Source organism: Hippocampus guttulatus, chromosome 1 (genome assembly GCF_054856545.1).
Source record: "Hippocampus guttulatus isolate MCC_2025c chromosome 1, RoL_Hgut_1.0, whole genome shotgun sequence".
NCBI lineage: Eukaryota > Metazoa > Chordata > Actinopteri > Syngnathiformes > Syngnathidae > Hippocampus > Hippocampus guttulatus.
In genome coordinates this window covers 17,591,267-17,611,428 of record NC_141261.1, presented here as the reverse complement: position 1 = coordinate 17,611,428, position 20,162 = coordinate 17,591,267, and the positions used below count along the sequence as shown (strand labels likewise).

Genomic DNA, 20,162 nt, shown 5'->3' with positions numbered 1-20,162 from the left:
ATTTGCAATATTAGAGTGTCGAATATTTTTGGGTGTCAAAAGATATCCAAGAACACAAAGTAATAACACAACTTTTATTTTGAACTTGATGTACACATCTCTTTCTCTCTTCAAGGAAACCACTCTGCACAACCAGATTTTCATCACCTCATGACCACTAGTATGGCTTTCACTGCAAAAACACCCCAAAATAATCTGGGTGTATTTAGCGACCCTGTAGAAGTGCCAACCTTTTTTAAACCCGTTTGCATGTTACACAGCAAAAACGAACCTCCTTGTCGCTTTCTTTGTCAAGTCTCACAGTTTAATCATTCAGTCACCACTCTAAATAACCAATCACCCCATTACACCCTACCGTGGCTTTTTATTGATTACAGAAATATTGCTATGACTTTCATTAAAGAAACACAAAAAGGGCAGAATGTGAATAGCTGTATCAAACCTAAACACTTCTCTATATATATATACAAAGTGAGCGATCATCTATGTACATGCTACATACTGCCACGCACTAGGTGGAGTAGTCCTGACTCGGCACAGACCTGGGATCGCCTCTCACTCCGAATTGATCCAAGGTCAATGCCAGAAGACCGTGACACGCCAGTCTCTGATCCGAGGTCAGCGCCAGAACGCCGCGACACTCCAATCAGTAGCCATAATCCATCTCAGAGATACAGTACATGTTGACACATAAGTTTACTGGTGTGTGAAACGGCTGTGCGCTTGGAGGTTTGTGGCAGCTAGAAATTCAAAACAACATTGTGTCGGAGTGCTTCAAGTCCCACTAACTAGTGATGGACAAATGAAGCTTCATGAAACACTTGTGATCATTTTGGCACTCTTGGTTTGAAGATGCAGTGGAAGTTTAATAAATTTCCATTGCACGAGCCTTTTGTCTTTAAATCAAGAGTACATTTTAAAGGAGTCAAAAAATGTCTGTGCTTCATGAAGCTTCATTTTCCCATCACTACCGCTCACTATCAAATGATCTGCTTCAACAGACTATTACTGCACTGGATGCTCTCAAGTTATCATTTGGTGCTGAAGCACGGCATCACATTGTTATTGAATCCTATTTTCATTGATATCGTTGGGGGGCAATGCTTATGTGATGATTATTAGCTCACGTGCCATGCAAACACCGTACTCCTCTGGTGACATATCTTCTCCAGCAATTTCACATACCACCTGGAAACATGAGCGTGTGCAATACACAAGCATGCTTTAAGATGGTTTTGACTATACGTACACTTGGTAGTCTCACTGGAGTCTAAAAAACAGAACGAGGAACACAAAGAACGGGTGCATCAATGTGGAAAGATCCTTCTTAATTAAGCCTTACAAGGGGATTTCAGGGCAACATATTCTGCTCTAAAGGGGATTCATGGAGCTTCAGCCGCCACCTTGCAGCACCCACAGAATGACAGAAGCAATTAAGTCCTGAGCTCAAGGAATGTGCAACACGTTCCCAGCCAGTCGCCAACTATTACAGCGGGAGCACAGCAAAGACTGAGAAATACCATTGCTTCTGAGAAGTACAAAGTAAGATCTTATATACAAATAGGAATAAAATCAAGTGTAAAAATAGACACTGCACTTGGAGCTGGTCTTGGAGAGGAATGGGGCTGTCGAATCATCAACTGGTGATCCAGAGGTAAAATTAGGTGCAAAGAACAGTTCCACAACAACGCCGGTAAAATCACACACAATAAATTGTGAGTCAAGGCAAAGGGGGCATCTAAGGATAAGCAGGTGAGGACTTGTACACTTTCTTCTACTCATTGTCCTTACAAGGTGTTGACTGGAGCTTTACAGTGTCCAAGATTATAGTGACCTAATATTTTCAATGATCAGATTTTTTTTTTGGTTCATTATTTAGAGTTATCATCACTCTACTTTCTGATGCATACTTATAACCCACCTCTGAGAGATGAGGTACAGTATTTGACAGTGTCCCTGACCTATAGTGGACAGTAAGGTGCTAAAAATGTAATCTGTGTCAACCCACGCGGATATACACTTCGGACTTTCAAGTGAAACAAAAGCGTGTGTGCAGAAAAGTAAGAAGCATGGAGCTAGCGAGTTCAAGCTAGTTTGTATGTGTGTGTGTGATCACATAATAAAGGGCCTAGGTGAGGTGCAATATTTTGAGTTTGGATTGAGGCCGAGGCATTTCAGGACAATAGATAACAGCGCAGTCTGTTTATGTACAGCAACAGTCCAGAAGAGTGGGAAGAGACTTAAGTGTAGTAAGGAAGTTCATTTTTGAAACAGGCCCACTGTCACACCTGCGCCTTCTTCACAGTTCCAAGTTCTGTTCTGGCCCACCTCAACATTGCCCTTATCTGGTGAGCAGCGGTAATAGCAGCAGGGAGAATCACCAACTCTCCCACTTTCCACTTTTGTGATCACACACATTTTGAAGAGTCCTTTTTCTGTCTTCAGGGGTTAACGTGAATCTGGATGTCTGTCGCGTATGAATTCTTTAGTCCCAGATCTGTTCATGTTTCTATGTGGACATGGGAATCATTTTTCGTCTTTGAGTGAGAGTGTGTCGCTCCTTCAGTGCGCGTGGTGTGGTCGCAGAATGTTTGTGTCTGATAGCACTGCTCCTCCGGTCGTAGACCTCCTCACTTCTGGGGCCATCCGACACACTAGAACAACACACTCTGCCGTCTGCCCTTCCCCTGAGCTGAGAGACAGACACAGACAAACATGTTGGGCAAACAAGCAGCTGTCACACCAAGACCATCACGGGAAATACAGGGACCAGACATGGAAAGATTAGACCAGTATGCGATCAAGTACATTTTATTCCCACATAATTTCTGGGTTACCAGAACTGCCTCGACTACATTTGAAAGTTCTCTGTAAAATTATGGCTGCAGGGATTAATGTGGGGGATTAGCTACCATTTTGGGATACGAGACCCACAGGCAAATTTGTCAGTTTCAGAGACAGCTTCATCCTGGGTTTTCCTTCACACTTATTTTGTCATCTTCAATGGTGCTAAATGTTAAGTGCTGATAAGCTTTGGAAAATACATCGATTTTCATGTTGGGGAATAAAAAAAAGATGAAAACATGTAACCATTCACATAAAAGCAAATATCAGAGCAAACCAATGGCGAACAATGTCTTGTATTACAAAATTGTAATAATTGTCTAAAACAGGGGTGTCAAACTCATTTCATATTGTGGGCCGCATACGGCCTCGGTCGATGTCAAGTGGGCCAGACCATTAAAATTATACCATACTCTGCTATAAATAACCAAAATATGTCTTTCCTTTGTTTTGATATAGCGACGCACAAGTACATGAGGAAAATGTTGAAATGTACCTACATTTGATTTACCTAACATTTCATAAAACACCTTAGATTTCCTTCAACAAATGTGCAATTTAATTGTATCATTCACATATATGCAGTGCAACTGATCCCACTGATTGTACAAAGGCACAAAACATGAACAATTAGTATTTAAAAATATAGTCATGCATTTTAAGATTAAACAAGATTTATAAAGAAAGGATTTTTTTAAACCATTTACACATGTGCATATGAAATCTAAATGTAACCCCCACCTACACTTTACAAACGAAAGAGAAAACAATGACTAGTGGTTAATACATGAATTGCATCTTAATAAAAATATTTATTTTGTGTCTTTTATGCTTTTTTTTCATTTTTAAATTAGCCCGCGGGCCTGATCGAACCCCCTCGGGGGCCGGTTCCGGCCCGCGGGCCGTATGTTTGACACCACTGGTCTAAAAAATACATATGAATAGTAGTAGTTGTACTGTCTATCTTGTCCCAATACAGAAAACCCCATGTAAATATACTTACCGGCATCATGTCAAACACCGCAACAAAAGCCACACCATAACCATGCTTCCAATTAAGAAGACACACCACTTCAGGCCCTTACCTACAGGCTCAACAAAAAGACTACCTCTCTCAGTGGAGAAACCTAAAGAGGACTACACATAAAAAGAATCAAATGACTCCCCATCAGATTCCTTCCTTTTACCCATACACTGCTGTGTCTTTCAGTCCTGACAGAAAGGCTGGGAGCAGGTTTTCTCTTAGAACAAGAAGATGACGGTCAAAGTGAAAGTTGAGATGCAGGAGCAGGACGTGCAATGTGAGGAGCCAGAAAGGGGAAAGAAAAGAAATGCGTGAGCAGTACATGAGCGCCTCCTCCGAGGAGGGATGAAAGGTTATTTGGCTCATTAACTAGGAGAAACATACAGACAAAATGTGGCAAACAAATAGCATGGCGAGGGGTAAAGCGGCAAAGTGACACGTCAATTGGAAAGAAAAGGAAACATGATAGAGACAGTGTGAAATAGACCGTATTTACCAGAATGGTAGTGGCCACTCAGCCAGTGGAAGTGGAGGAGAGATTGTGACTCTGAGGCCTGGGATTGGCTGCTTCTCTCTGGAAGTACTGCGAGGGTGCGGAGCCTAGCTTATGGGCCATGGCTTTTTAGGGTGATGAGTCGGGCATAAAGAAGTATGTGGAGTAGGGAGCACAAGGGAGACAGAAAATATTCAGGAAAAAGATGAACATTGCGATAGAGAAGGGAATGGGTGCAGAGACAAAGCAAGGGGACAGTTTTTAAGGACAAGACGGCAGAGACAGAAAGAGATAAACACACACACACACACACGTATACACACAGTGTGAATTTGTTGTTTTGCTTGTGTGCGTTTTTTGGGTTACAGTTCTTGATGTAGCGCTGCGGTCAAACTGATTCAACCTCAGCCACGAATTAGATTTATTTACAAACTTACAGTCATTTGTAGTAAATCTACAAATTTAACAGCCCAACACAAGTAGTATTAAAAGGCACCATTGTTCTTGGAGAGCAGCCATTTGGGAATAGAATTGAGGTTGAAAAGGCCAACTAGAAGAGCCGGTCAGCTTCTTTTCTGATTATTTGCCCGTTTCTCAGCCAATGGGTAGTAACTTCATTACAGCATGTCTTACAGGAGCTGCTGTTCATAGCATAGATTCGGAAAAATGAACGTGATGTAAGACTAGAACATCGTGCTTGGCAAGTATGGCCACACAGCAGCATGAAAGACAACATAAAGCAAAGAGGAAGAGAGCGAAAAAGAGAGAGGAGGCCTATTCTTGTCCTGTTCCCACTAAGATATCCTCACTGTTTGTCTTTCTCTTCTAGTTCGCCATCTCAAGAGACTTACTCGACTCCTGGTAGGCTGAGGATCTCTTCCCTGGGTCTTTCTGGAGCTGAATGCCTTTTATGGAGAAGATCGAGGCAGCTGAAAACAAACCGCAGGAGGTGAGATGGCATCATGTGTGCAAGTTAGAGCAGGACTTGGTAGCAGGGGTTGACTCACTGTCAGCCAGGGTTTGAACCTGCTCGCCAAGAGTTCGGAAATACGCGTGTCGGAGACCATCCTCGGCCGACACGCGCTTTTTTGCCTCAAACTAGAATCACACAGAGACAGATGAGAGGTTTAAGGCTCACGGTTTATAGGTGTATTTTTCTGAACCGTAATCACTTGTACAGAAAGTATTTTGATTACCTGCAGAAGCACCGAGAGCAAGTCATGACCATCGTTGTCTATCCTGCATGCCAGCAAAAGAACAGAGCGGAGGGGTCACTGAGGTCAAAGTCTTATTGCGTGGCGCATCAATGCTGTGGATGAACTCGACTCACTGGACACTTCATGGAACTATAGCAATTCTTTCACTTTATATTGTAATACAGTTGTGAAATATGACATTGCACAATCACGATAATATTGTTAAATTGGTTTCTATCTGTGACAGTCTCAATAAAAAAAAGAGCCTTTGAATCTTTAAAAGGACAATATTTTTGGGGTTCTTCTGGCAGACATACCGGTTGACCTCTTAAGCGTTCACGCGCACCCTTCACGAAAAGGCCGCGGCGACAAACGCAGCGGTCAGTTGGTGAAGCTAAAACGGGTACTGAAACACGCTTCGACCTATGCTTGTTCCCGAATGCACGTTATTACTCTGTCGACTCGTGCCTGGTCAGCTTTTGTCCTGAATTTGCCCCTCCCCCAACAAGGATATCAAAGGGCAGACTATTTTATAAGATTATCCCATACGCTTATCTTGTGGTTTGAGTATGTTAAGCAGGGGTGCCCAACACGTCGATCGCAATTGACCAGCAGCCCGCGGACTGGTCCCAAGTCGATCACGAGGTTTGCATAGGGACATGGGGGAAAAAAATAAATAAATAAGATTTGTGTGTCTGTGTGCTTGTTATTAATATGACGTGTGTTAGCGCACATTGCACACTAAGCATCCTATAAGTTTCACTTTCACAAAGCAGTCTTTAAAAAATGAAATAAAATAAAAAAAGCAGACCACCTTTAAAGTGTCAGTTTTTTAGTATTATTATTCTCATTCAAAGTTTATTTCATGTACCAGTCACTGATAGGACTGGCAGGGAATGGGAATCCGGAGTGCCAGGAGAAGCATTTTGAAACAGTACATGTACGTACAATAGTTTCTGCACTTAACACGCTGCAAAAGTGCGTCCTATGCCTCCGCGTCAGGTCTCTATTTAAGGAAGACAGCGATTTCCTTTTCACAAATTAACAAACTATTGTATCTACTTTATTTTTCTGTTTCGTTCATATTCGGGGCCATTATATCCGTTGCCTATCATGGCGTGCGTGAGTGTGTATGCGCATGTGCACAGGTGCGTGCGTGTGCATATGCGTGGATGTGCGGTAACAGATAGATCGTGGGAGGTTGGTTGCTTCAAAAGTAGATCTCCGGTCAAAAAAGGTTGGGCACCCCTGATAAGTGTCCATTTGTCCTGATAAAATGGGCCGTGCCGACAATCTTAAATATCAAACATGTTCAATATTTACGACCAAAACTATTTGTGTGTCGGAATGTGTGGGGTCTGAAACAGATAAACAGTCTGTTAAGATATTTAAAAAATCCCTACGTGTGTACCGGGCCAAATGCATCACTGGGCTGAGGACTGTGGATTTTATTTGGTAGTGATACTACTTAATTGCATGTTGTTGATTGTATTATACTGTACATTCGTTTTGGGATTCCTCTGCTTGTGAGAAGGCACACATACCTGGGAGCATGGTTCACAAGCGGCTCTGCGTTGTATTTGGGAAAGTTATGCGTCTTAAACTCTTCACTGGTGCTGATACCAGGCCAGGTCTCCTCTGTCGGGGTGCCTGGGCAAATTGAGACCTTCGTTTATTAATCGGCAAGTCAACAGGAGCATAAAATGTATTTAGTTAGGAACAGAAAGATAAGCCATCCACTTATCAAGCATGGTGGTATGAGGAAAACAAAATGAACATTTCCCTGCACTGGAATCCCCTTCTAAAGTCTCACCGAGGATGCGGAATATGAGGTGAAGTTCGTCCTCCACAGTGGATCCGGGGAACAGAGGCCTGCCTGTTATCATTTCATAAAAGATGCAGCCCACACCCCTGCACAGTGACACATACAAAAGAAGGGTGAGTGATGGAATGTTTCATAATCCACACACAAATAAATTCATAACAATAAGATTTTAGTGTACAGCGTGCATCTATTGATTGTCACTTATAATGCAACATTGCATCGTTACATAATCTGGGAAAAAGCCATGCCTGTGTCCCTGAGCTCACAAGGTTAGACTACTACCAGGCAACACTTTCACATAAATATACTGTATTTTTCAGACACTTTGGAGTGTTAGCTGTACCAGTCAAAAAATACATTGTGAACAAGAAAAAAAACATAACTCACTCTGGAGTATAAGTCACATGCTAAAGGAGCATATGACTGTTACATGTTAGAGAAGGTGGCGGTAATGCACCAAAAGTGTTTGCCAACCTCCCAAAAAAAGTGTAAGAAGGAGTCATCATACTTGGCCACTCCTTGCTAGCTGAGCATGCGGCTTCAGCCACAACCAGGATTTATTATTTACAGCATCAAAAGGCACAATAACCAACCGGGATGCTAGCTTTGGCCACGATGTGATTCAGGATTCTAGTTAAGGTAAATCATTTTAAACTAAAAAGAAAAAAAAGTTCTGTAGTTGTAAGCAGAAGTTTCAAATTGAAGGGCAAAGTCTTTTGCTTTGCATCAACGTGATGAGCAAATGGGGACTTTGGGTGTCCGAGCTCTAATTTGAATACATTTAATTCACACTGGCTTCCCACCATAGTGCATCTTCTGCATTGTCTGCTCTAACACCAACTGCCCTCATGTCTTCCCTCACTACATCTATCAAGCTTCTTGAGCTCTCTTGCCTGTCACCTCCATCCTCATCATATCTGAAAATATACTTGCTGTCTCTCCTCTGAGTGTGTCCATGCGCTCTCGAACTTTGTCTCCAAACCATCCCGGCTTTCCCTCCGATGAGCTCATTTCTAAACAGTCAGGTCATTCCAAAAGCTAACCTCAACATATTCAACGCCGCCACCTCCAGCTTGGCTCCTGTGTCTCTAGTAGAGAATCTTCTATCGCATAACACAACTTCCTCCACTCATAACTTTTGGACCTGCTTATTACCGCTTTTCAGTTTTGCTTTTGTCCTACATAGTGCCCATTGTTTTCAAATCATATCATTGTGCATTTGACTTTTGAGTAGGTCACATTTAGTACAACACACTTGATTGATGGCGTCAATTTATCCAGGTCCCCCTTGGGTGCCAAAATGACATAGTCCAGTGTGATCTCTGCCCCCCCCCCTTCTTTCAGTAGCAAAATAAGAAAGTAGCATACAGAATGAGACAACCTCTTGAAAAAGTCTGCTCTCATCTTTTCCATTGGGAATGTGAATGCCATAAACGTTAGATTTACATAAATATGAATTACAGCCTGTGTGTGTGTGTGTGTGTGTGTGTGCTCACCACATGTCTATGGGCGTAGAGTACTCAGTGGAGCCTAGAAGCACATCTGGAGGTCGGTACCATAATGTCACTACTTCATTTGAGTAGGTCTTTGTGGGGACAGACTTGGCACGGGCCAAACCTTAAAGAGGGGAGAGGAGCACAAAATAATGGCAATAGTGACTTTGTTGACTCTGAACAAGACCATTTTCATTTCATTCATATTTTGACATACTCTAAATAGATTGTGCAATTGTGTATATTAGGTGACTTAAACACTCTTAAGCTGCTGGTGTCGGAGTAAATGTTTTGTGATTGATGTAATAATTCCATGGTGTTCCATGCCTCCATCAGTCAGTTGGGCTAGAGTCCCCTTGGATTCTGAGCAGGTTAAATGGTATGGAAAAGGGAGATTTTTACTCATGTGTTGGAGAATATGTCATAATGGATTATCGCCACCAGAAGGCAGAACTGAGTAAACTGTCTAACAAGATTGCCATATTGGGTCAATGGCTTTTAGGAGCAATAGTGTGGGTTTCAGTACAGTATGTTCGGGCTGTACAACAATGCACTATTTAAAAAAAATAATAAAAAAATGGAAAAATTGTGGCAGTAAATTGAATAGGTGCATTAAAAGTGATAGTCGTTACCCAAGGAAAAGCCTATTTGCAGTTTGCAACAATGCTAGTTGATACTTGAACGATACTAGAGTATGTTCTGTGATGAAGGTTTGTGGTATATTTCCACTTTAAACTATTAATATTAGGCAATTATAAACATTTCTAGGAGGCGTCAATTACTTGGGCTCTTTCTCCCCCATCAAATACCAGGGGTTTACCTTACAGAGTATATTCAAGTCTTATTAGAGGATTTTCTAACGCTGCCACTCTAGTAAAGCAGGACTTTACCAAAGTCTGCAAGTTTCAGCTCTCCTTTCTCATTGATGAGGAGGTTTTGGGGTTTAAGGTCCCGGTGTAGAACCTTCCTTCGATGGCAGTAAGCCAGGCCTCTCAACAGCTGGAATAAGAAAATCTGGAGAGGAGACGGTAGCAATATAATCGCATTCAATAGCAGCAGAATTCTTAGTGCTGACTAATCAAATGATATACCTTGACATTGTGTACACTCATTATGCTCCCACAGTCGTCCATGTACTGCTTCAGATCTTTTTCCTGACGAGAGAATGAGAGAATGCAGTGTTGCCATTTAGAGTTTTAAAACACCTAACAGTAATCGGACGCTACAAGTGCAGTGCATACACACATGCACACACTCTCACCAGATACTCAAACACGAGTGTCAGGCACTTGTCAGTGTGGATAATGTCATGGAGAGTGACAATATTGGCGTGCTTCAAGTCTTTCAGTAGAGACACTGTACGGAGGAGACAAAGAGAGCGTCAGTCAAACCCAGATAACAAACTCAGCTGAAAAAGCAAAGCGGCTGGCGGCGGTGTCAAACCTTCTCTGATGGCTGTGCAAGGTGCACCCTCTTCATGCTCCAGTCGGATCTCTTTCAGAGCCACTAAGTTGTCTGTTAGCTTGCTTCGCCCCTTAAAAACTGTAGCATATGTTCCCTGGCAAAATAGTCAAAAGTGCGCTCAATATCAAGAAGGAATATTGAGGTTCATACGGCTCAATTTTGGGCAACTGGCTCATCTCACCTCCCCTAATTTGTCCAGTTTGATGTAGGTCTCAAGTTTCCCAAAGCCGATTTCAGACTAAAAGAGAAGACATTTAGGAAAATGAATACATGTAATCTTACCGTGATCACTACAGACTGTCTGTTTTGGAACACCTGAAAATTGTGGAAGATTAAATTGCCCTTAGCAAATTATGTCATTTTTATGAGATACATTTCAGTGTTTAAGTTGAGGCAGGTGTATTTCCTGTAAATCCTGCAGTCCTGGACCCAGTCTGCCAAAAAACACAAATGTTGTCTTCCACATTGTTAGTGTGGTGGTAACTATTTTTTTTTAATTTATGATACAATTTGGAACTCATTTGATGCCTTGCTCAAGACCTCCCTGACAGTAGCAAGGAAGCAGGCTAGCATCGCTCCAACAGCTATGCTGCTTGTGTTATGTACTGTATGTCTGTGCTGCAGCATCATCTTGATTTCTCCAACACTCTCAGTGTGTTAATGGCCTCTTCAACCTGAGCGTAAGCTGACACATTTCAAGACACAAATACTAACATCAATGCTGCACTGTTGGTTGCCAGCGCCTGAGGCAACTCAAATATTCTTGCCCCATAAGCAGCTGACCTAGAGCATGCGTCTCATCTACTCGTACACGTTTAAGCTTTTGGGGTGCCTGACATCAGGCTTCTGTTTGGAAATGCGGAACTGTGCCAAAACCATAGCGTTGATAGTCCTGGTGTAAAAACCTTTCAAGCAATGGATATTTGATTGCATTAAAAGGATGAATGATTAAGTGGAGAAAACACAATTTTCTAATTGTAAACACAGGCCATGAAAAACTGGTCAAAGAGTAGAGCATCCAGATGCTATAGTAATACAGTACATAGCATTTATCAGTATAAGGAAATGGATTAATTCATTACGTCCAAATGAAGATAATAAAGACATGACAGTATCATGCGTGTCCTCTGGTCTGGAGTTCATGAATAATAGACGGCTGCAGCTATGTCATGCTGTGGTACCCACGGGCCTGCCAGTGTTTATCCCACTCACTGTCACTTCCCCTCATCTGTCAGTCTCTCTCAAGGATGTTTCAAGCAAGTTTTTATCACTTGGATCCTCCAAAACTGACACAACTCTCACTACCGATGCCAATATAAATGCCATGGCAAGGGGAGGGCTCTGCAGTGAGAAAGTGGGCTGATGAAATATGATCTCATCAAAGGTGTGTCTGTAAGACAACTAACTTCACATGTGTATGTACTGTACACCGTACATTACTGCCAACGCAGGCCTACTCCAGCTGCGGCACACAGTAGGAAGCAACATCCTGCTGCTTGTCCATTTCTGTCTGCTGTGGCTCATCCAACCCGAGCCGATGCGGGCTGTTCTCCAATCTCAAGTACATTCATTACCATTTTCTGTATTTCAGTGCACATCTATTTGTGCGGGTATGTGTGTGCGTCTGACAAGTTCATTTCACCTCCAATGCTCTGGTGGGGGCCCAGCACATTTTAGCAAAACAGAAGCAACATAAATCCGAGCGAAACAATGAAATGTAGTGTGTGCCGGGAAGAGAGCCCATTACCACACTGTGCCTTCATTTATGCAGTAAATAGCCCTTTTCTGTGTGCAGCTGATGAAGTGAAATGGGGAAAGAGAGTTTTCGATGAACAGTACTTGCCAAGAAAAGAGGTGATTATTAAGAAGGGTGGCGCACTTACATTGATAAAAAAAAGTGGCTATGAGAGGTTATCAGCTTTGTGGTTTGAGATAATAAAGAAACAAATAAATAAAAACAATCGACACCTTCCTTTCTCGACCAGTCCTGCTCACATTCTTCACCAGCCTATTGTATTGTAAATAATTGATTATGAAAGGCAACAAGCATCCAAGAAATCTGATAGCAACCACCTTTGCTTGAATTACCGGTACAGTGAAGAGAGATCCGATGACGGTTTCAAACAGACACACGTGTTACGTGACACCTGACACATGCTGCTGGTTTTGGTCACAAAGGACAAGCACACTCAAAAGTCCATGGGCCATTACCATTTGTGTGCTTGCCATTTCTTGGCTTACATTTACCGATCACAAATGTGACTAGGCAAGCACACTAACTCATTTTTAATGTGATCCGTATGAGCTGTATAAAATAAATAAATTCTGCCTCTAAAGAAAGGAATGCCAGTGTGTTATCATTTGTGCTTTTGCTGACTTTGTTTTGATAAGATTTGGTTTGTTTCATTTTTTTGTCACATTTTTGTCTGCTCATTGGGTTTTTATTTCCACTGGTTTTCGTCAGCCCTGTTCCTTGTGCCAGCCTATTAGTTCGCATTTTTGCTCTTATGTTAATCTAATCATGTTATGTTTTCTTTTGTTTTATAGTAAGGCTCATCCCTGTTTCATATTGCACAGAATTAGCAAGCTTTCGACTTGACAGTGAAGTTCATCACGGCTTTGTGTTTTTTTTAATTGAGTCCACATTTCAATAATTAATTTTTCAAACATTCAGTGTTTTTAATAACACTCCATTACGAATAAGTCATGCTACCAATGTAGGGGGCATTTGTGAGGTGATCTTAAATTCAAATCTTGCTAGCACACCGCAAACTGCCTTTAATGAAGTCTGCTTTCATCCCTCTCTGCATCTTTGCATCTATCGTCCTTCCTCCCTTGAAGGCGTCCTGGTGTTTCATCCTGCGCTGAATAATTGATCCTCCAGTACATCGCGTATAAACAGCAGCCTGAAATAAGTCAAAGTCGTTCAAAAACGCATGTCTTTGACGTTGTTAAACGTCTCGTAGGTGCATCAGCGAGCCACCTTCTTCTTATCCACGGTAAACCTCTTGGCTTCCTTGCAAAACTCACTTCAAAGATCCTTTCCTTTCATCTCAGTGAGGCTCCAGCAAAATAGCTGTCAGTAAAGAGCTTCAAGGATGGAGCCGGCGGCAAGCCGCTGGACTTGTCAATGACGGCAGAATGGATGATGCAGCACCAAACCTTTATACTTTGTCAGAGAATATCAAGGCTGTTGGTAAAATGTGTTATGTAAAATGTAAATCAGGACCATGAGCGGAGAGATGATTCCACTCAAATGTGAATGAATGGAAGGAAGGACTGTGTCTCCAACGGTGACAAAAAAGAGCGCGTGAAAGAGCAGCATTAATTCAGTAGCTGCACAATGAGGCATAAAGAGACAGTTCTGCATATTCATGAATATTTTCCAATCTTTCCCCATCCTCCACCTCTCTGTCTCTGCAAAGCAAACACCTCCTCCCCAACCCACTTCCTCCCCATTCTTACCCACAATGCTCTTGGCCGTGGATACGTAACACTCATTCATTCCCTACTGAGCCATTGTTAACTGTAATCCATAACTCCGCGGCCATTCAAATTGAGTGTATGTTCAGTGTATTTGCAGTGGATCAGCCATTTCAGTCGTACACAGAGCCTGATAAGAAAAGTAAATCAATCAACATTTGGTCACGGATGCGGCTGAGCAGACATGCACAGCAGACCCAAATAATATGCAGCTGCTTGGCACACGCACGTACAGAAGCAAGCGCACGCACACATACACACGCTCACACTGACCAATGAAGCGCGTCGTAGCCTGCGGCTCATGGGCTTGTCAAAGGGCGGGCTGTTCATGGCAAACTTCTCTAAGTAGCCCTCCGGTAGCCGGATATCAGCTGGGAGAGACAGACGTTTGTTTATGTCCTGAAACACAGAGAAGACAAGACAGACAGCATTTTGTGAGTGTAGCAGAGAACGATCAACATACAGTAAACAAAATATTTTAAGTTGCTTGTGACTTCTGAGTTTATGGCTTGTTAGGGTTAAGGCTGCCATAAAACAGCAGCTCTTTGAAAAAATAAGATGGAATGTTGTCCATCCATCTGTTATCCAAAACGCATTTGGAGAAAAATCAACAACAATTTAACCATTGTATGAAAGCCCGTGACCACGCTTGTAACTGAAAACCTATTTATTGCGAATCATCTTTCTCCATGAAATGAATGCAAATGCCATTAAATGGTTGCAGGCTCCCCAAAAAAGAACCAATCTGTTTGAAAAGTGTTTTTAGTAACGCTTGCGCTCATCAATATTGACATAATTAAATCCATGACATGCGGTGACATTCATGACTGGAGGGGCACTGACTCCTCTGATGTCATACATGAACCGAAAAGAGAATATTTTTCGCATCTGACCTTAATCGATGCATTTACATATTCTTCAATCAGTTCCACACTGTTCAACAATGTGATAGAAAGAAAAACAAAATAGTTAAAGTCAAGTTCAGTCAGTTTTTTTCCCCCCTATATCAATTGGTCATACCTTTACATTTAATGTTATGAACGCCCGAGGTGTCTGCATCATAACTGCATGACTGACGTTTCTGACAAATCAATGCATGTCAATCTGGAAAGAATTCAGCGAGTTACATTATGAAGAGGTTGGCCGGCTTGGTCTACGGGTCCGCAACCACACAAGGCATCGTCTAGTGGTTATATATCGCTGTGCGACGAGTGTCACACTTTTTCTACGCATTGTGCCAATGGAGCTCAGCACTGCCACCTGCTGGCAGCGACACTGTACTTTCTGGGCTCCACTATGCACTTTCACTCACTTTTCTGGCCAATCAGCAAGACGAATATATGTCACACACATTCACTAAATATCTTAGACAGACTGTTGAATGTCAGCATGTGGAGTACAAGTGTGATAAAACATGTACTGTATATTCGCAATATGAAAAGAAATAGCATGTTCCAGTAACTGCCTCAATGAATGCGTGCGTAGTCGCTTAAGGCACAATACTTCAAGCAGCCTCTCTTCCCTTCTCGCTGATGTGTTGGGACAGAACGTGTGCAAATTCAGTGGTTTTAATGATGAAATTATTGACATTATTACATTATACTTTTTTTATAGATGAGGGAAAGACTCTTCCTCCCCTGCCAGCAAGTCCCTGAATTCAATAGTATTTTAGTAAATTATATAATTTTCCCATAGATAGTCTCTGACACATGTTTTTGATTCATTTCAATGATCACTGCGGTGCTCCTTTTGGTGTGTGCACATTGGCCATCTTGGTTTAACAAATAACTCAGTAAGATGCAGTAATCGTAGCCATTTATTCACGAAGGACGAAGAATACATACCTGTGAGCAATGTTATATTCGCTGTATATACCAGTGGCATCTGCTGGTCATTCAAATGAGGGGTATTTTGGCTCCACCTCAGACAGATCATCTAATCATCATGCAAGAATCAGAGCATTCGGGCCAGCTCACTGCCCCATAGAACCCCAGAGATGATGAGCCTCCGATGAGCGAAATAAAGCCCACCATTTATCTAATGACTGTACAGCCGTGCAGTGGCACAACCCACTCTTCAAAGCAGGAGATGCTCAGCGTGTGACTGTGTAAAAGAGCTATGGGTGTGGACAAGAAGGAAGTCGTGTCACTTACCTGTGACAAGTAGCTGATTCTGAACAAAAGGTATTCTAGCGCATATTTAGTCAATGAAATGTACAGCCAGCAGTACACATTTCGCCACTTTTTTTTCCTCATTGAGGGGGTGTGGCTTTTAGGGGAAGCTGAGATTCAATTGCGGTTTCAGAGCAATCACCACTGATATATACTGGATGTGTTGCGCCACCATTTGTGTTCAATATCCATTACTTAAAGGGCAACAAATATGGCATTTGTTATCCTCTCAATGGCGATTTAATTGTTTGTTACCATTGAGCTAAACAGACTTTCATGAGACCAAACAACATGATTGTTTAAAATAAACAACATTGACAGCATTGCTTTGGCAAGTCAAAGCAAAACAAATGACCGAAACTCGCATCTCGAAAAATATTGAAGTCAAGTCACTTGTATCTTACGGCACCATCGTACAAGAGAAATTATGACATTTAGAAAATAGAAAATGCATAACCATTTCAGGATAGTATATACCGGACAACCTGTCTCTACGCTGTCTCCAAATGATGTCATACTGTTGATAATTCACATCAACACGCATTGTATGTTGGCATTGTTTGCAAGCACGCATTTGGCTGGGGTGCCTTACTGCTCGCTAACGTTGTCATCAAAGCCAGCGAAGTGAAAGCGACAGCTGAGTAGAGTGGCCTCAAAGCGGCCTTGGAAGGCTCCAGGCCCAGTGCATTCTGGTTGTTGGAGGCTTTCTACAATTTCAGATCCCTTTGATCCATTTCATTATCTCGAATTGATACGAAAACTATATCTAGTGCTCACCCTCGATTTGCGGCAGTTCAACAAAATCAGTGCCACGGATACCATCATCATTACGAATGTGAATGGCATTCATGCGTCGTCATAAAAGTTTGAGATCAATTTTCCAACTACGCTTCTGGCGGAGTGACAAAGTTCCAGACGTCATCTGGAACACATCTGTCTGGTCTCTGCGGGTTTCCTCTCACCATCACTTTTTTTCTTCTTCTAAGTGAAGCAGGCTTCTGTTGTGTTAAAATCTGATTACCAAATGTGATCACTTTGGATGAACCATTCTGAATGAGCGTTCAAATGGCTCAGCTATACCTGAAATGTTTCTTTGCGTTGTGTTTACATATGCCATTCTAGAGCATATCTCCGGAGAATATTTTAACCAAATAAGTGCGTCAACTTGGAAACGAAAATCTTGGCAATTCTGCATGAAACCATTTTTCCATTATGTACAACTCCTATGTGGTATACATGTAGGATGTGTGAACTGGTTAGGTGCTGATCACACGTTTCCATGGCAGCAGGGCTGGCTGGGTGGCATAGTCCCACAGTTGTTGTCTGTGTGTGCACGAAGATGAAAGCGCAAAGGGGTTTGTAGCTTTTGCTTACTGGCTAGCATAATTACAAGCAGGGCACAACCACCACAGTAGCAAACGGACTCCCATGTTGCGACAACATCAGGCAATCTTCTACAGACTAAACCCGAACGCAGAAGGAACAAATGAGCCATAAACGCATCCGCTGACAGGCTTTGACCTGAGTCATTCACGGTTTAAAAGAAGCAAAACACGAAGCGTAAACACAACAAACACATGACTGTGATATAAGCCTCTGCGGAAATACCCTTGAAATGTCACATAGTGCTTTGAATTGCAGCAAATAAAGGCACACATTCTCCCAAGAAGAGTAAAAATGGACACTGGCTCACAAAGAACAGCGCTCATGCCCCTTTTACTCACTGCTAGTGAGTGATGAAAGATCCCCTCGTGATCATGCTTGCCCCCATACTCACGATGCAGAACAGCTCCAGTAGCTCCCTCATTGTCCTCCTTAAACGTGTCTTTCTATAATGCACTCACACACGCGCGTGTTGCCCCTTGCACATCTCGCTGGTGCCACATGACTGCACGCACAGAGTGAGCGAGACTGCTGTGCCATCCACATGCTCAGCGAGAGAGGGGGTGGGGAGGAGGGAGGGGGTGGGGAGGAGGGAGGGGGTGGTCAGGACAAAAAGAGGAGGCAAGGGAGGGAGCCAGTAGGAGGAGAGGAGAGGAGAGAGGAATGGACAGATTCCTGAGAGGAGGAAGGCACATTGGGGGATGGGGGAATGGAAGGGGCAAAGTGAGAGCGGACATTGTTTTTCTTCGTCTCTTGTTGCCATCTTGGCCCTCATCTCGCCTTATCCCTTGCTGCATCCCATGGTTCGTTGGGTCAACTGCTTCGCATGCCGTTCTGCCTTTCTCCGAATTGTTAATTCACAATTCATTCCTATTTTCCTAACTATTTCCTGCCCTAAGCGTTTTGTTTTTTTTCTCCCTCTCTGCAGCCCTCCTCCTCTTGCTCTCTCTGGTAAACATGGTCTAAATTAGTCTTTTCCACTGTTCACAGAAGGCAAGGCAGCAGCGGCATGTGCGTCCAGAGGCATTTCCCACAATACTGCTGGGCTCATCACTCTCCAGCTTCTTTTCATAGGCACACCGAGACGCACGGTCTGACCACACGACGTTTGCACAAACAGAGAAATGGCAAAGCAAGGCGCCTAATTCTGTCTACAGCCAACAGGTATACTTTCACTTACAGCTGAGATGGCTCAGCATGATCAAGAAAAAAAATCCTGTGTGTGTTATGTTGTTGCACTCTGTGTGTCTAAAACATGGCATCATATACTCAACACTAGCCCCAATCCAAACACAAGGCCCATATAAAAAATGCCGCTACATAAAACATCTCTTCAATCAAGGGTTGGGCTTTGACCCATTAGTTAATCACAAATCTTAATTCCTCATTTTAATTCATACATTTTATCCAATTCTATCCTGTCGACTTTGTTTGGGCAAGGCAGAAACATCTCACATTATACTGGTCAACTGCAAATTGTAATCAGAGATGGCTTTATGTGCCCCTCAATGTATTGTTGATGCAAATTTCAAAAATGTCTTTTTTTTCCAAGTTTCTGACATATTCATTTTTTTGTTTTTCAGTTCGACCTATAAAACTTACACAATACGGATTTTACCATGTGTTGTAATGTGTGTCATAGCTATCTATGACGTTTAAGAAAAACATTCCAGCTGTCTTTTAATTTGTAAATTACAAATTTGTTGCTATTATTTTATTTTTTTAATTATTATTATGAACAGGATGTACTCATGAAAAAAACAGGGCAGATTCAGAATCAGGGCCAAAAAAAATAATCTAACATAACTTGCTTGCATCTCTGATTTAAAAAAAACAAAAAAAAAACCAAGTAAAACATTTTTCAACCAACATTACGTTGTTGCAGACCATCGCAAACTGCAACCGCAGCTTCTATTCTCTATACTGCTGGTCCTCATTAGGGTTGCAGGTGAGACACCAGCACATATAGACAGCTCAACTGAACTTGATTTATGGAAAACAAACACAAACACTCATATACGGACAATTGGGACTTCACTGAGGAGCTATGTTTTTCAAATGTGGGAGGAAGCAGGAGTACCCGAACAAAGCAGGCAAGCAGAGGGAGAATTTGCAAATTTCACATTCAACGATCCCCCACTTTATTCTTAAAAACATTTCGAGACACATTTTCCGCACAAGGGTTGTGGGGCATGCTGGAGCCTATCCCAGCTGACTTCGGGCAGTAGGCGGGGTACACCCTGAACTGGTTGCCAGTCAATCGCAGGGCACACGTAGGCGAACAACCATTTGCACTCACAATCACATCTAGGGACAATTTGGAGTGTTCCATTAATCTGTCATGCTTGTTTTTGGAATGTGGGAGGAAACCGGAGCACCTGGAGAAAACCCACGCAGGCACGAGGAGAACATGCAAAGTCCACACAGGAAGGCCGGAGCCAGAATCAAACCGTGCACCTCTGCACTGTGAGGCTGACGTGCTATAACCAGTCACTGCACAGGAAGACAAGAACCTGGAAGACCTCGACCGAGGCCAGTTGTGGTGAAATTTCTCAAATACAAGGACAGATCAAGGATCCTACAAAAAGCAAAATACTTAAAAGGCTCCAACATCTACATCAACGAAGACTTTACAGATGCCGTACGACAAAAAAGAAAAGAGCTCCTCCCAAAATTAAAAGCTGCACGTGACAGAGGGGAAACTGCCTACTTAAGACATGACAAACTTATCGTCCACCCCCGCACCAGTACTCCAACACAACAGGCTCGAGTTCAACACCATCAAG

At 42.5% G+C, this 20,162-nt stretch overlaps 1 protein-coding gene across 7 annotated transcripts in view; it reads right to left on the bottom strand.

The window, feature by feature from the left end:
* Positions 1-60: 60 nt before the first annotated feature.
* The window catches only part of LOC147210726 (cyclin-dependent kinase 17-like), a 50,561-nt gene continuing 30,459 nt past the window's right edge, over positions 61-20,162 (bottom strand). For 4 of the 7 annotated variants that reach the window (XM_086115506.1, XM_086115497.1, XM_086115538.1 and 1 more), the window contains 13 exons: positions 14,096-14,221; positions 10,521-10,577; positions 10,319-10,433; positions 10,137-10,231; positions 9,967-10,029; positions 9,766-9,889; positions 8,879-8,999; positions 7,371-7,468; positions 7,102-7,207; positions 5,558-5,600; positions 5,369-5,459; positions 5,213-5,290; positions 61-4,486 (listed from right to left, as the gene is read on the bottom strand). In XM_086115506.1, coding sequence (XP_085971632.1) covers positions 4,383-4,486; positions 5,213-5,290; positions 5,369-5,459; positions 5,558-5,600; positions 7,102-7,207; positions 7,371-7,468; positions 8,879-8,999; positions 9,766-9,889; positions 9,967-10,029; positions 10,137-10,231; positions 10,319-10,433; positions 10,521-10,577; positions 14,096-14,221 — 1,221 coding nt within the window. In that variant the 3' untranslated portion in view covers positions 61-4,382. The remainder of the gene's footprint in view (positions 4,487-5,212; positions 5,291-5,368; positions 5,460-5,557; positions 5,601-7,101; positions 7,208-7,370; positions 7,469-8,878; positions 9,000-9,765; positions 9,890-9,966; positions 10,030-10,136; positions 10,232-10,318; positions 10,434-10,520; positions 10,578-14,095; positions 14,222-20,162) is intronic. The other 3 variants (XM_086115521.1, XM_086115547.1, XM_086115514.1) reach the window with 2 other exon arrangements.